Source organism: Triturus cristatus, chromosome 11 (genome assembly GCF_964204655.1).
Source record: "Triturus cristatus chromosome 11, aTriCri1.1, whole genome shotgun sequence".
NCBI classification, from domain to species: Eukaryota; Metazoa; Chordata; class Amphibia; order Caudata; family Salamandridae; genus Triturus; species Triturus cristatus.
In genome coordinates, this window is record NC_140594.1 from 1,046,840,805 (window position 1) to 1,046,858,338 (window position 17,534).

At 42.8% G+C, this 17,534-nt stretch overlaps 1 protein-coding gene across 1 annotated transcript in view; it reads left to right on the plus strand.

Annotated features, from left to right (window-relative positions):
• Positions 1 to 868: 868 nt before the first annotated feature.
• The window catches only part of LOC146785919 (uncharacterized), a 38,795-nt gene continuing 22,129 nt past the window's right edge, over positions 869 to 17,534 (plus strand). Inside the window, exons 1-2 of the mRNA XM_085635317.1 lie at positions 869 to 1,158; positions 13,448 to 13,558. Coding sequence (XP_085491443.1) covers positions 943 to 1,158; positions 13,448 to 13,558 — 327 coding nt within the window. The 5' untranslated portion in view covers positions 869 to 942. The remainder of the gene's footprint in view (positions 1,159 to 13,447; positions 13,559 to 17,534) is intronic.

Consider the following 17,534-nt stretch of genomic DNA (forward strand, 5'->3'; position numbering starts at 1 on the left):
CGCATTCCTCAATTGCAGCTTGCAAATAGCGAGTCGCAAATAATGAATGGCTTCCCATTCATTTCTATGGGCCTAGAGGTACTCACTAATTGCTCATGCAATTTCAACGGTGCAAGGGGGCCAAAAGGCCACCCTGATGCACCCCTGAAATATGCATGTGTGCACATGTGGCGCACATACATGCCCTAAGGGCATGTAAGTGCGCCACATGGCACTTAGAAAAATGCAAAAAAAGTGAATTTTTCCAGGAATTTGCAAATTACCACCAACTAGAAGTTAGTGGCAATTTGCGCTTTCTTAATGCAAAATTGCAATTTGTGATAGCCACATGAATTGCATTTGGGGAATTGCAAATTGCGATTCCCTAACTGCATTCGCAATTTAGGTATTCGCAAATAATTGCGATTGCCCATATTGCGAATTCTGCAAATCGGCTTCTTTGCGATCGCAAAAAGCGTTGATACATCTGGCCCTAAATCCTTTAAAATACAAAAAAACATAATTTGTGATTTTCAGAATTTACACACATATGCACAAATCGCTTTGGCTTTGTGAATCTAGTCCCTAGTTGAAAATAACATGATTTTAGTTTGCAGTTCTGGGAAGGTGGTGACATTGATTATTTAATTAATTAATTAATGGCACTGCGCATGGATAAAGCCATCAGAGTGCTAGCAAGTTGCATCACAATGCCACAAAAAGAGTTTACATCTGTCTATTCTTTAACTCTTGTTGTTGAGCTGGTAAAGGCAAAAATCACTCCTAATCATTGACTTTCTATTTGCTGCAACGTATAGGGGTCAAAGGTGATGGGCACCACTACTTGTAAAGTGGCGTTCCACTGCAGTGTCAACGTATATATATACCCTGTGTGCCGCCTGGAGTCTTGGTGCTTCCATAAGCTTACCAGAGTACCCTGGCGCCGTCCTTCTGTCCAGAAGGATGAAGGCTCTCACTTTACTTGCTCTGGCGTCGCAGCTGCTGTGCTGTTTGTGTGTATTCCCGCCACCCCTCCCGGCGCCGCTGCACTCCCTCCCGTGCAATGATTCGATGGCGCGGATTGCGGCAGATACGGCATTACGTCAGATCAATTCCGACCGCAAGGAGGGCTACGTCTTCAGCCTGTACCGCATCTCCGACGTGCAGGAGCACTTTCAGGCAAGTTCGTGCAGCTCGGCAACCGTACCCATTGGCTGGTGCAGACAGGAAATGTTCCGTGGCTGTGATTACGTTTTAGTACATTACTTTTTGGAACTAGTGAACATAGGCCACGTGCATCCCCTTAATGCCACGTTTAAATTATTTGCAGTACATGTTATTGCTTTTGTCACTGTCAGTGATGAAGGAATGAGTAGACCGTGGCGATGTTCATACCGGTGACTCGTTCTCAGAGCTTTACATGAAAATGCATAAGTGCTGGTACGCTCTATTCATAGAGTACCTATTTGTTCTTTAGAAGTGCTGGCACTCTCCCGTTAAGTGTATTGCATTAGAGCTAAAAGGTACAGATACTCACTTTATCAAATCAAAAAAGTGCAGGAGGAACTCTGTTCCGGACAGTACCAGTCCATTTAAATCACTGCACGTACTTGCAGTGCACACATTGTCAAGGGTGTGCATTGGCCAACCGGGCTACTTCTTTACCTAAAAAGAGTTAACAGATGCGTTTGGTACCTTCAGAAGCAGTGTTGCGGATTTATCGTAGCAGGGCCTCTAAGTATCAAGGCAAAAACACACAGATGGTGCCGTTCACAGAAGCGCATTGGACAGTGGACACGGGTGTAATTGTTTTTGCATGCTACGAAGTACCTTTACCTGCTCAACCAATCATAGAACTGAATTTATCAGCGCCTTTTGCATACAATTCCAACATGGTTTCATGCATCGAGACTGCTAATGTATATTCCTTCAGAAGCGTCAACAAACTCGCCTACGCCGCCAATAAATGCGCGCAATATAGGTGCGGCATTTATAAACATGCCTTTGCCATCTTGCTAAAATGAGGGTGCTTTTGCGTACTTTAATTATGTCATTATGTACCCCGTAGTTCAAAGTTCGGATGACCGACCCAGTGCTTAATTTGTAAATGAATAAGTGCCAGCGCTGCCGGTGACATAACAAACACACCTGCGAACATCATATTCCTGCTAGTGCGACCCTTCAGACTATTCCAGGCCCCCAAAGCTACAAGAATGGCTTGGGTGGCCGGTGTTAGTAATTTCAATGTCTATTAAATAAATAGGCGACGGTTGTTGTGCTCAATTCTAAAACATGCAAACAGCGCCACCATGTCGCAGACTGCCATAAAACCCGGTGTTGGCAATTAAGAGCCGATGCTGAGCACAGGGAAACCACCGGCTCAAATTAAGCACTGGAGTGACCAGACCTGAAATAGAACATTTCGCGTTTTTGATAAAAAGGCACCCATTATCAAATATGGTAATACGTCTGCCAACCTAAAGAAAACCAGCATGGCAGTTTCAATGGATAGTGAGGCTGTGGGTAGTTAGCATTCTGACACAACTGTTAGCCAGCACACACCTTGTTTTTCATGTAATGCTACTTATCGCACTTTGTAACAACCTTGAAAGGATCGGAGGCTGACTATGCCTGAGGTAGAATTTGAACTCACAACATGCACATCACAGTGAATGAAAGCATGGGTGTTTGCCTCACTGAGCCATCTCAGGGGGAACTGTTGTATGCACAGGCTTCTGTGGCCACGATAATCACTCAAGCCGAGCTTTTATTTTACAGTGGCCTGCAGTCTGCATGCTGGTGCCACCAGTTCAAGTGCTCACTGATGTAATCAGGGGCCTAATGCCCTCAAGAGTGGGGCTTGTGCAATCAAGTGCGTGAAAGGATTAAACATCCCTACCTGGTGACAGGGGTCTCCAACCTTCTCTGTAGTGAGATGTGATCAGTGAAAATCACTGTGAGCTACGAAAGGCCAGGCCACTGGCACATTGTTACCAGACACCCCCACGCCCAGCTTCATTGACTTACAGCCTAATGTCCATAGAGCCAGTTACTATGGTTTACTTTGAACAACAATTCTTTGACTAGGGCCTCTATTACTAGGCTGTCATGTGTGCCAGTGAGAGCATGGTCTTTGGGGAGGTATAAACATGTGTGTGTAAGGATGGGATATATGTGTGTGGGTGATGATAGGGGCACTGAGTCAGAGATATAAAGTTTGAGGTCACATGTTACCCATGGAAAAACATAATGGGTTTATGTGAATACACGAGGAACTTCAGTAAGAAGGCTTGCAAGTATTGCAGAGTAAATTGACATTGTTGGTGACACGGTATCACCGAGTACTGAGAGAGCAGGGGTTAAGAGTAAGGCAGAATATGGCGCTACGACAAAAACAATACAAGGAGGTGGTCTTAGCGACATTCATCCTCCTAACAGGTAGCAGGATTGAGTCACTGGGGGGCACTGAGCCAAAGGCATAAAGTGTAAGGTCACCAGGTACCCTCAGAAACACATAATGGGTTTATGCTCACACACGGAGAAAAATAGTAATGTTTGCATAACTGGTATGTGGAAAGCACATCAACTGATCGATCTATGGACATATAAGGAATATTTAGAGCAATAGAATGGTCAAAAATGATACTTATATTATAAATATGTAAATACAAAACTGGAAAGAACCCAATTATTGAAATCGCACTTCGCATAGTCTATCTACAACACAAGATTAATTACATTCCAACTCTACAAACTGGAACATTCTTTGTTATATTTCTGTGGTTTTCATAATATAGTTTGTCAAACTACCAACCTCATAGTGCCTCATAATGGACAACATGGGAGATAGGTATAAATGATAGAAAGCAATGAGGGACTCACAATACCGTGAGCAAGTCCCGGTGGGGTTGAAACGCATTGGTGTTGATGTAATGGCGATAATTGCACACAGTTATTAAATTGTAGAGTAACTATCCTCTCTAGAGTGCGGCGTTATTTCTATGGATGGAGAATCTATATTGAGGGAAGTCCACCCTCAACGTCGGCACCAGCACCAGAAGAGTGCACTGCGGTATGCACTGCTTTGATGATATATATGCGTGTATATATATATATATATATATTTACTGAAAAAAAACAAAGGTTACAGACACTATTATAGTTAGGCTCAGAGCTCAGATTTCACTTGTACAAAGCCAGTGAAATTCAGCAGTTATATAAATACCTGAGCTAATTATAACTTATGCCTCTGCATCACATATCACATCAATCATGACATGGTCAGTGACATCCTCACTGACGACATAATTCTGTGACTGTAAGTATTTTGTAAATATTTCTGAGACTTGAGTGAGTGTGTGACTGTGTCTGTGGCTGCATGGGTAAGTGAGTGGGTGTGCGAGTAGCTGTATGGGTGACTTAGTGGTTGTGTGAGTGGCTGTATGGGTGAGTGTGTGGGTGAGTGAGTGGCTGTCTGAGTTTCTGTATGGGTGCTTGGATTGGTGTGTTTGGCGGCAAAGGTGTATGAGTTGGTGTGTAAGTGTCTGAATGTCTCTATGACTGGATGTGTAAGCGGTTGTATTAGCTGCATCAGTGGCTGTAGGGTGAGGTAGTGGGTATGTGACTGGCAGTATGATTGAGTGTGTGTGAGTGGCTCTATGGATGAGTGATTGTTGTGTGAGTACTGGTATGAGTCTGTGAATGGGTATGCGAGGGGTTGTATGGAAGTGGGTGTATTTGAGGATGTATAGGGATGTGAGTGTGTGTGAGTGCTTCTGTGAATAGTCTCATCAGAGATGTCATCAGTGATGTCACTGACCATGTCATGAGTGATGTAATGTGTGAGGTCATAAGCAGTGCATTGTGGTAGTGTAAGTTATAGTTAGCTCAGGTAACTACAACTGCTGAATTTCACGGGTTGTATATGAGGAAAATCTGAGCCTAACTATAACGGCCCTGTAACCTTTGGTTTTTCAGTACATTTCTAAGGATTTCAAATGTAGTTTCCTAACTATGACTCCCCTGTAACCTTTGTTTTTTTAAGTGAATTTCTATAGTTTTTCAAATTCTATTTCGTAACTGTGACCCCTAACTCTTGAGGGCTGCTTACCAGATGGAGCCTAGCACAGATAGAGCTGCCGAGAGCTTTACCCTTGGAGCTGCTGACCAAATGCAGCCTGCTGCAGTGAGAGCTAGTCAGAGCCTCACTCTCAGTGACTGCTCACCAGATGGAGACTGGTGTGGAAAGAACTGCTGAGAGCATCATTCTCAGGGACTGCTCACCTGTTGGGTGCTGTCTGCGTCACTGCAGATTTAAAGACATCAACCCTGACTCCCTGGAACAGTTCTCACCCTCTGATGTGCATCTCAAACCAAGCTGTCAAAAGATTAAAGATAATACAATGCCATTTCTAAGAGTCAATGGTACTGGGCACGTTGCACTCAACCAACTGAAATAGTAGAGCTATAGTGTGTGTTTCCTGCAAACACTGGCAACACAAAATAATTATTAGAACATCATAATTCCTGGTATGACAGCCAAAGTCGAGACAGTAAACCCAGGGGCCTTACTTTGTTCTACCTCCTGGTTCTTCATTTTACAAGCTGGTCAAATTACCTCACTTCCTCAAATCTTGGCTAACCAGCCTGCCAACACTGCACGTGTTAAAAAATAAAACAGCCCATCACCTAGTAAATAACTTTAGAAAGATAAAACTTGGATACTGTAGTTACCCTGTGCAATCTTGTGTAAGATTTATCAACAGCCAATCACAGATGTACTTACTTAAGATATTAAATCACTACCTATTTTAGGTATCAAATTATTTAAAGCCCCAATCAAATAGGTCCTTTTCTTAAACTAGGTCCACTCCTCCATTTTCACTGCCTTTCGTTCAGCTGTAGCCTTCTACTGCGCGCTAATGCTCTTTTCTTAAAAATGGTTAGCGTGTGGATTGTGGGTCACAGCTATGTCTTCTAGGCCAGAGATTGTGCTAGAAAGAGTGACATTGACAGGGACTTGGGGTTGCCTAAAGTAGACATTAAATGGATTGGCCAGAGAGGGTTAAAGTGGCACCAATTTCTGTCTTTGGTTTAGAGCATTGTGGATTCTCAACCCCCTGACCTCATGATTGTGCACAGTGGTGGCAATGACCTAGGCACATTGACTTGGGTGGGACTGTAAATCCTAATGAAGGATACCTTTACACAACTTATGTTACTTTTCCCTCACACTGTCTAGGTGTACTCCAATATATCCCAAAGGCAGAAATGGAAGTGGTCGAATCAATTCTGTCCACAATTTGACAAAGCCAGGAGACAAGTTAAAAAAATGTTTGTGCATTCCTCAGAGACCATAACATGGGCTCTATCTAAAACAACAACCTGCCTTTTGACATGCATGGAATCTATAGAAGTGATGGGGTTCGTTTCACAGATATAGGCAACATGGCATTTCCCAGCAACCTGAAACTCTGCATCAGATCCTATGTGTAGCTGTCACATACTCACAATGAACACAAAGGCTTTTCTCAGAGCCACCCTATTGCCCAACACTAAATTATATTCACTGTAAATCCCCCATCGCAGATTCACAAAGCAAAAGCATGACTTCAATGCACAACAACACATTTATGATTTATAACTTAGATTTAAACTCTATACATGTAACAATGACTTTCTGAGTGCTTTTCCGAGTGTTTAAGTGTGTGTGTAAGTGGTTGCATAACTCTCTCTCAGTGCGTGTGTGAGTGCATATATCAGTTTCTAAGTGAGTGTCTGAGTGGGGGCAAGAGTGTCTTAGTGGGTCTGGGAATGGCTGCATCAGTCTGACTGGGCCTCTCAGTATGTGTATACATGGGTGTGCAAGTGAGTGTATGAGTCTCTAAGTGGGTCTCTGAGTGGGTGCATGTGAGTGAGAGTGGGTCTGTAAGTGGGGGATTGAGTCTCTGAGTGAGTGTGTGAGTGAGTATGTGAGTAAGTGCATGAGTGGGTCTGTTTGTAAGTGGGTCTTGAGTGGGTTCATAAGCTTCAGTGCAGATGAGTGAGTGGGTGCATGAGTGTCTGAGTGGATCTGTGAGTGGGTGCATAAGAATACAAGTGGGTCTGTAAGTGGGTGCATGAATATCTGAGTGGGTCTGTGAGTGGGTACATGAGCCTCTGAGTGGGTCTGTGTGTGGGTGCATGAGAAAATAAAGAGGTCTATGAGTGAGTGCATAAGTCTCTGAGTGAGTCTGTCAGTGAATGCATGAGTCTCTGAGTGGGTCTGTGACTGGGTGCATCAATCAACAAATGGTACTTTATGTGGGTGTGTCAGTCTCTGAGTGAGTCTCTGAGTATATGTCTAAGTGTCTGAGTGGGACTGTGAGTGGATTTTTGAGCTTCTAAGTGGGTAGCTGAGTGGTTACATGAGTGTCTGGGTCAGTACGTGGGAGCATTAGTCTCTGAGTGGCTGTTGAAATGGGTGTGTATGTGTCTGAGTGCATCTGTGAGTGGGTGTGTGAGTAGGTCTGTGAGTGGGTTAATGCAATACAGACTGAATGAGTGAGTGGGTGCATGAGTGTCTGAGTGGGTCTGTGAGTGGATTCATGAGCGTCTGAATAGGTGAGTGACTGGGTGCACAAGTGTCTGAGTGTATCTGTGAGTGGGTATGTGACTGTCAGTTGGTCTGTGAGTGGGTGCATGAGCTTCTAAGTAAATGAGTGAGTGACTGCATCAGTGTGTGAATGGGTCTGTGAGTGTGTATATTAGTGTATAAGTGTATAAGTGAGTGTTGAGGAGGTTTTTTATTTTTGCCAATGTCCGCAACTCCACCACAACGTTACATGGGGGGTGGGACTGTGTGTCGCAATGGCATCGCAATTCTTCGCATGTGGAAAAATAAACAGTTTGTACGATTTTAATCCTCATAAACGGTTTATCATATGCCTTGCAGGATGCACGTATCTCTTTGATACAAGTTCATAGCACAAGGTGCTATATTAAACGGATTGTAACTTATGAAATACAAGTAACAAAAGAACCAATGTGAACAAAGTAGTAACCCACTGAGTTAGCTACATAAAATGCAAATTTGTAATCTGAGTGTTACACATTGTGCTCTTCAGCAGGCACGTTAACCCTCTATGCTACTTTATGATGAGTCAAAACTGTGACTAGGCAAATCATATATTTCTCCTGCACCAGTTAATTCCAGTCAGCCAGTTGCCATGTTGAAACTGCTGTGTCATTTGGGTGTTGGTGTATCAGTTCACTACAAACTATGAAAATTCATACCAATTCAGTGAAGGGAAGTGTAAACTGGCAGTGGCCTCTCACAGGCCCCTCTACAGTTAGTGTTCACTAGGTGAAGAGCTGGAGGAGGACATGCGGCATGAGATGGTCAAGGATATACTGTACTGCGTTGGGTGTTTTGGGTGACATGAAAAATAAAAAAAACAAGAGCACAGAATTTCTAATTTATGTCACTCAGCATTGTACTGTAAAGTAGTGCAGACTGTGTGACTACCCTCTATGCGCTGTCTACAGGTGGGTGATGCTTTGTAACCAAGGATTTTTTATGCCCGGGCTTGGGAACTGCAATGCTTATAGAACAAATTATTATAGAGACGGGTAAACCCAAAAATCACTGGGACCTGGGTGTAGAACAGTATAGAACGTGGTGTCCCAGTACTAATACATCAAAAGAGGTGCACAAAAGGGAAAGCAATACAATGAAATTGAATCAGATACAATAAATCAAGAGCAATTGAAAAAGTGCTTGAGTGTTATTATTCACACTCTACACAAAATGCAATTTTTTTAAGGAAAACTTTTTACAAACATCATAAAAAACCATAGTTGATGTGCCCAACTAAGGGCAAGGGGAGGGGGGAAGTGACTTGAGTGAGGTAGTGAGGCAAGTGACAAATAACTCACATGGGTATCACAATCAAATTGTTGGACATATTATTCAATGCCACATATTCTTAAAAACAGTCCAAAACAGATAGATAACAATCAATTACATAGCCATGTACAGTAGAAATTCACAATGCGGCATGCACTGTTGGCAATACTTGCTTTCTCTTTTGTACACCTCTTTTGATGTATTAGTACTGGGACCACCACGTTCTATACTATAGAACAAATTAGGCATACAAAAGCATTAACGTTCTTCCCACAATTTACATGCACCGCAAACTCAACATGCAGCATAGTTTATCAACAGTCACCACTATCCTATTCCTCCCTCACCCCACACAGTTCACACCTCTTTGTGTGCAGTGGAACCGGGCATTGCACTCTACTGATGGGGGACCTCCTCCTGACACCTCCCATGCGGCTGAATCCCGGGGGGCATATTTGTCATAGATTCATGCAGGGCAACGCAGCACGACACCTTGCTGCGTTACACTGTGTGAAAAGGAAAGGGCAGGAATGCACCTTGTTTGTCATCATATGGTGCATTCCTTTCCTTGCACTGGGGAAATTTTGGCTGCCTAGCGTCATGGTGCAAGGGTGCCTGCATTGTAAGCAGGTTTGATTTTGTGCAGGAAGGGATATCTTCCTGCACAAAACCAAGTCTGAGAGGCATTTTCCTCTTTCCATGTGTGCTGAAGAATGCAGCACACATGGAAAGAGGAAAAACAAGGAAAAAATAAGGAGATTTATTCTCGTTACACCTCCCCTGTGAGGTGTACCATTATGGCGCATTACCAGGTCTACCACCAATGGCAAAACTGAGACTGTACCAAAAATCGATGGGAGCACAACGCTCCACCCATGGAATGCCTCCCCAGGGCAGAGTAAGGCAAGGCATGAATGTGCGCTGCCTTGTGTTTATCCAGATTTATCAAGCCATGTAGGGCCATATAAGGTGGCCTTGCCTAGCTTTATAAACCCGACTTTAGTGTTGTGTCACAATTGCCCGGCGCAAGGGCGACGCAACACTATGATAAATATGGGCCCGGATGTTTAAGAGATCTGACGGGAGCTTAATTTGCCAAAAAAGACTTCCTCGGTGCTGAAAAGTTAAAGGATGAAAAGGGAAGTTAAGAGCCTGGTGGCCAAGCCCAGCACAGAAAGGCACCCAGAATGCCACATGGTACACAGACCCAGCTGCCTCCATTCAGCACTGCCGGCCTGTCCACATTTATATTGTTACACTCCATAAAAAATCAATAAATGGCCATTGAATAAAAAAAGGCTGGAACTGGGCCGTGGGTGTTTGCTTTGCACGACGAGTAGCACATCTGGGGCAGTCAGGTTCCCTGATTTTATATCTGAGTACGCCCTCTCCAGCTAGGCGTCTGGTGCGGTGGCACCGGTCGCACCGTCCTACAGCTGGCAGTGCTGCCAGATGTGCCAGCCAGAAACGGCCAGTATGTGCGCTGTTTTTGATTGGTCATGTCAGCTGGACAGGGCCAAAAGAAAATGCCCATACAGTTGCTGTTTCAGGCTTGACTATCTGGTAGTGTTAAACTGCCACAGTATGCCACCAGACATTCCAGCACCGCCACTCATCCACACTTTAAAGCGGCTCCTCAGTGCCAATATACTGGCTTACAAATGTTCAATAAATACATATATTTGAGTGCATGTCCTCAACTTTGAGGGGGAAAGTCCATTTGTAAACTATATGCTCTTGGGGACACTCACATTAACCAAGTCCGGTTATAAATTATTTACACAAACAAGTGGCCCTGAGCTCGGCCACTCACCAGGCGGCCATTGACTACTCCGTGTACACACTGATAACACGCCTACATATTTGCACTGTGTGCAACTTTGACCCAGGACTAATATTTGATCTGACATGTGCCACCTCACTGTTCAAGTGCTGCATCGCCTTCCAGAATTTCTGCATAAGAAATTGAAACAATCATTTGAGGATGGTTGAGGGTCATTGATGAAAACCCAATCAACCCTTCCACCGCTTATTGACTAGTGCAGGGGGTGAATGGAACAATGAGCAGTAGTATTGATTATAGGTGCAACATGGAAGTAAATAGGATTGCTGCCTTTCTCAGGAACTAAACTATTGGCAGTATGAAGAAAAGAACAAATGTTTGTTGCAAAATTTAACAAAGTGTAGAATGGGAACAAATGATGAGTGAATCTACATCCATACCTTCAAAAGCTGGAAATAGAGCCATTTCATTTTATAACAAGGACTTCATAAAACTTGGATGGACAGGCTTTTATGTACTAAACTTGTGTTACATAGTAATAATTTCGACAGGCTTCTGTGACAGAGGCAAGACATGGCGTCAGCACTAGCGAGTGTAGGAAAAAGGAACACCCTTTTTCAGGGCAGTTGTCCAGGGTGAGTTGGACAAGGCCTCCACCCACAGTAGAAATCAAAACTCGCAGCCAGAAGTTACAATACAGGTGGCACAATGGAAGGTAGATGTCATTTTTGATAGGTGGTGTCTAAGTGTTTCTGCAGTTTGAGATTCACCCAAATGTCCAATATTGTGTACAAAACTGACAGAATGTCCTTAGGACTGTATTTCTCATTACATTGGGATTCAGCACAGGTTTTGGTTGTTTAATGGAGGGTTTAGACAACTTTATTTAGGCCTAATGGAAATTAGTACTTTTTTTTTTTTTTTTTAAGTTCAAGAAAAGGTTTATTGGAGAGATTATTATGATCATAAAAACAATACTTCATATATGCAGTTATTTGTTAATATATAAATACATGAAGGTGTAATAAAGAATAACGATATATAATATCCATTAAAATAGTAAAAGGATAATATAGAAGATGATATGAATACAAGCAAAGGTTCACAGAAATCGTAAATAACAGTACATGTCAAAAATACACAAGTAAAATTAAAAAATATATATATATATATAGATATATATAATAGAAAATGATAAATTAAACATAATTATAAATAAACAATAGGAGGTCACGGAGGCTTGGTCACTTCTTGTTGTGAGGGAGCAGGTAAAGGAGTTTTCTTCACGGTATCGTCTAGAAATTGTGTGAGTGGGCCCCAAAGGTGAGAACGTTTAGTAGCAAGAGAGATAGGATGAACGAGTGCTGTATCAAGGCGATGATTGTGACATACAGCATACCACCAAGCTAAATAGGACAATTTAGAGGAATCTTTCCAGTTTTTTGATATTTGCTGAAAAGCTACAGCTATTAACAAATTAGTACTTTTTTAAATAGTTATCTCAGATAGAAATGTGTTTAACAAAGGGACAGATTTCTGTAGAATCCAACTTGAATTGGGCCAAATGTGAATTTACTGGTTTTAATTTTGCTGATAAAGGTAAAATGTGTGTCTTTACAAATTATGTTCAAATTAAAAGCAATAGTTAGGGGACTTGTTATCTGAATGCCGAATTCTACATCAGATCTGAGTCTTGTTCACCAATGGAAACACATCCCGGATGGAGCTTTGCTTGGAAGTCACAGGATCCCTCCCTTATTACTCGTATCTTGAGATCTGTCAAATATTAGTGCTGCCATTGAGGTGGGGAGGAGAGGAGAGGCAGTGGACAAAGGGAAAAGGGAAATCGATCCCCTGCCTGCTTGGATCAATGACAGGCATGCTTGGAAGAGTTGCTGATTGCACGATGCCAAAATTATACATTCACAGTATAACATTGTGTGGTTGTACTTATTCAGCTCTGCTCAATACAATATTTTGGTCTCTGCTTAGAGATGTTTATTCTTATTTTCATCTTCTTAGGTGTTCTAGTCCCTGATGCATTAGGTTAACATATTAGAAACAATTAAAACATGTATTTGTTAATCCTCTCTTTTGTAAGGTAAAACAATTTCCCAAGAACAAGTATCGCCTTTCCACCATGCTATCTGTCTAAATAAGGAACTTGTGCGCCTTTCTGTGGTTTTAAGGATAGATGTGCAGATAATGGTGGGCAAAACATGGCAAGGTCCTGATTCACAGGCATTTTGTTTTTTGAGTCGGTGGGCTTGCTCTTTTAGTCCCCCTGACTGAATCCTGGACACCAAGGGTAAACTGGGGAATATTCCAAAGGCACTCTTGGCTTACACCTAGAATTCAGAATCACCCATGTGTACCCCAAGTGTCAAAGCAAAATCTTTGTGAACCAGGTCCTGAATGTTTGTGAGTACTCACAAAGATACAACATGTTCACCACATTTGCCGGGGCCGCCCACCAAACAATTCAATGGGAACACACACAAGTCATCACACATGTCTGCAGAATTTCTGCCCATGTGTCAGATAATTCTGGGGTGTAACTGCCATCTACGCTCATGCGGTCCCATATTTTGTGAGTTAGGATCAGGAATTTATAAATGGTGCACATTTGATTTAAGCTTGGACGCAAAGGAATATTCAGCCCAGGAATAATTTTGTGGTTTGTTGTTATTCTTTGACTCACATATTTAAGGACCTGGATTGGGAATTGTCCTCTGTCTGGTAATTCTCCTCTCTGATGCTGTGCCATGTGAAACTCAGACTCTCCTCTGTTCCCCCAGGGGTCCGCCGGCACTGTATACTACCTGACCTTGGATGTCCTTGAGACTGACTGCCATGTGCTCAGCAGGCGTTCCTGGGAGAGCTGTGAAGTGAGACCTCTACACCAGGCGGTGAGTACAGAAGACACACAACCCTCCCAAGACACAAGGGACTCCAAGTCCACTGTAGGGCTTTAGCAGGGCTGAATGGGAGCCAGTGGTTGTTAATGGGACCCACCCATTCGTTTTTGTGGACAGGGACTTATTTTTAATCATTAGACTTTGAACCAGAACGCGAGCGAGAGAACAGCAAAAGGGGAAAAGAATGAGAAAGAGAAAGACGAACAGACAGAGGGAAAAGGATAACAGGATGAAAATGAACCAACAAGAATGTGATATAGGGAGAGGGAAAATATACTGGTGTATGAAAGAAGTATGAGGTGACATAAGGATTAAACTGCCTTGGTATTCTGCAACACCAATACTCAGCAGCGGCGACGGTGGACTTCTTAGGAAAAGATGGGTCCTGGCTTCTTCTATTACAAATTAAGCGCTGTTTAGAAATGGTGAAAAAGGCTCTGCGTGTCTCCAGGGACAGACAGATGACTGTTATGGGAAATGACATGGGGCCTCAGTAACCCTTTTCAGAGTATACCAGTGCAGAATGACGGTTCATCCATTTTAGGAAGATTTTTTTTGTGCAGAATGTCACTGAAAATTGTGATGGAGAGCTGTAGCAGATAGCCTGGAGACACCTCTACATAAGGCAGACTTAGGATGTTTTCAGAGTAAGTTGGCAAATATCAGCCCTTCTTTCTCCATGTCTCTCTATAGTTTTCTTTCTTTCTTTCTTTCTTTCTTTCTTTCTTTCTTTCGTTCTCCTGCCAATGGAGGTGCACTTTTTCAATAACTCTCTGAGGAAGCAATGAAACAACTATTGATGTCAAACCCCTATTCTCCCTTAGGACATCTCAGATTTACTTGCTGCATTGACAGCCTGTTTACTCCTGACACCTCTCCCTGAGTATAAGAACTGGAGAGGGTATGGGAGGGATGTTTGTTGTTTCTGTTATTGATATCAGCAGCGTTCCTCCCCAAATGGATGGGGCTCACTAACCTTCATTTTTCCTGTACCTTAAAAATGCATTACTGTATTGAAGCAGTTTGAAATGTAACAAGTATCATCCTGGAACCTGATTTGCATTATTCTGTGGACATTGCTCCACCATAGGGTAATACAGGATGGTGTGGGGAATTCCACCAATTGATCTCCTCTAGAGTTTTGCATTTCCTTTAGAGATCAGAGCATGTCTCCACGGATCCACTTCTAAATCATACGGCTATCTTTGAATGGGCCATTATGTTTGTGGTCCAAACTTGTACTTTTGTCTCATCCAGAGGATGAGGCCAGCTTTATCAAATTTTACTCTGAGAACCCGAAGACCTTCAATAATGTGGCTGCAGGGTTGGATGCAGGGCTAGCCAAGATAACAGTATCCTAGGTTTTTTTCAGATGATACCCAGCTGAAAGGAAATAATAAGCAGCTCAAAACATAAGGCAGTGATATGTATGCCCATGAAATCAGTTTTTTCCTAATCACTGCTCTGTAAAAAATGAGAATTTCCAACGAGTCAATAAACCATGTCTGTCCTCCATGGTTCAAGATAGGACACATCCAGTGCTTAATTTGTAATACAAAAGAAGTGCGAGGGACAAATATATTTCACCATTGCCTCAGCTGGCACCTGCTGAATGCCAGAATTGCTGAACTGCAAGTCTGCTTAGCTTTGATTCCCATTCCACCACACTCCTCTTTCTTTTGCCCCCTGCAGTTCATATCTCTCTCTATCGCAGGTCCATGTCTCTCTAGTTCATGTCTATTTCTATCTTAGGTTCTTCTTCATCCCCTTATTACTGTTTCCGACATTTTGCCTTGTCCGTATTTTTCCCTTTTTTCACCTTACAATTTCTTGCTTTGCATCAATGTCTGATGATGAAAAATAACTTCCAATCCCCACTAATGTGGGACAGTGCCCACCACCTCAGGCACCAGACCAAATTAAGCTCTAGTCATATTTATATGACAGCTATACACATGCATTAATTGTTTAATAATTCATTTAAATGGAGTGTGTTTCTGGCAGTCAGATATTATAGTAAAGATTTAGGATATACAGAAAAGATGCAATTAAGTGCAATTAGTTGATATGCTTTGTGGTTGTCTTCAAAGTCTTGCATATAGCCTTGCTATTTAACAGACTGTATTGTTAAATATATATGTAGCTCAGATCCAGATGGGACGCAGCTGAGAGCTATACAAGAAAGTAGGGAATGGTTCAGGAATGTGCATATAAGAGGAATATAACTAGAGTGGGTGATGATAGTCAGAGATTGTTATTTTCTTTATTGATTTTCTTTATTTATTTTAAAAGTTTTATATAGCGTTAGCTTGACCCGTAGGTATCAGAGCGCTTTACATTCACACTGTAAAAAAAACAGAAGGAAATTGCATTACATAGTAGGCAGGCAGTAAGGAAGCAAACCAGAGATAAAAAAATACAGCATGAGAAATAAGTAAACAGTGCATTGGAGGGGGGGAGAACAAAAAAAAAAGGTGGTTAAGACAGTCCGGTCACCAACTATCCTTGAATGTCAAGAGAGAAAGGAGTCAACTCAGATATTGAAGTTTAGGTCAGTTGACGTTGGTCAGGAAAGTATTTGTTAAGGAGATGGAATTTCAGGTCCCTTTTGAAACAGGAGAAGGAGGGGTTGCATCTAAGGACTCTAGGGAGAGCGTTCCACATCCTGGGAGCGTTGCCAGAAAACGATCGGTATTGGGTGGTTTTCTTTTTCAGTTTCGGAGTTGGAGCTTCTCAGTGTTCTGGATTTACCTGCTCTTACCAGTTTGTTGTTCAGGTAGTTGGGGGCTGGAGGGGGAAGGGTTTTGTGTGTGATGCAGGCCAGCTTGTAAATACATCTCCCTTCTATGGAAAGCCAGTTGAGGGAGTTGAGAGCGGGAGTGATGTGTTCAAATCTTTTTACTCCAGATATGAGTCGAGCAGCCATGTTCAGCACTGCCCTAAGTGGGGCTAGGTGAGCTTTTGGAGTCCCTGTTAGGATGGCATTCCCGTAGTCGATTTTAGAGGGAACTAGGGATTGGACTACTGTCTTGAGGTCATCATGGGGAAGAAAAGGTTTCAATTTCTTGAGGTGTTTTAGAGAGAAAAGAGCACTTGTTGCAGAGTTTTTGATGTGGGTCTCCATTGATAAGTTCTTGTCAAGGGTGATGCCTAGATACTTAACTGAGTCGGATAGGATGAGGGGGCAGTTTAGGGCAGCCATGTTCTTGAGCCACTCTTGGATTGGTTGATGGTTGCTTTTTGGAGAGAAAAGGATTAGTTCCATTTTATCTAGGTTGAGCTTTAAGTGGTTAGCGTTGAACCAAGTTTGGATCTCGGTTAGAGTGACATTGAGGTGTCGGATGTCGCTGGGAGACTTGATTTTGAAATAGATTTGGGTGTCATCAGCGTAAAGGTGGTAATTCACTCCAGCTTTTTTCAAGATGATTGTGAGGGGCTCCATGAAGAGATTGAAGAGGGATAGGGAGAGGATCGAGCCTTGCGGGACCCCATGTGTGACTTTTGTTGGCTTCAAGAGACATGAGTTGATTTTAATTTGTTGCGAGCGGTGTTGAAGAAAAGAGGTGAACCATTTTAGTACTGTGCCATTAATGCCGGAGCGCTTCGACAAGGTCTCCAGAAGAGCTTGATGATTTACTGTGTCGAATGCCGCAGATAGGTCAATAAGGGTGAGTAGGCAGGCATCACCTTCATCTAATGCCTTGTGAATATCGTCAGAGACGTTGAGCATAGCTGTTTCCGTGCTACAGCCTTTCCTGAATCCTGATTGAAAGGTGTCGAGGAGGTTGAACTCCTCAATGTGTTTGTTGAGTTGGTGGAGAACACATTTCTTCAATGTTTTTGCAAGGAATGGGAGGTTGGAGATAGGTCTGAGGTTGTTAAGATCATTAGGGTCGGCCCCTGGTTTCTTGAGAATGGGTGTGATTTGTCCTAGTTGAAGGGAGTCTGGGACACAGCCTGAGGTGCG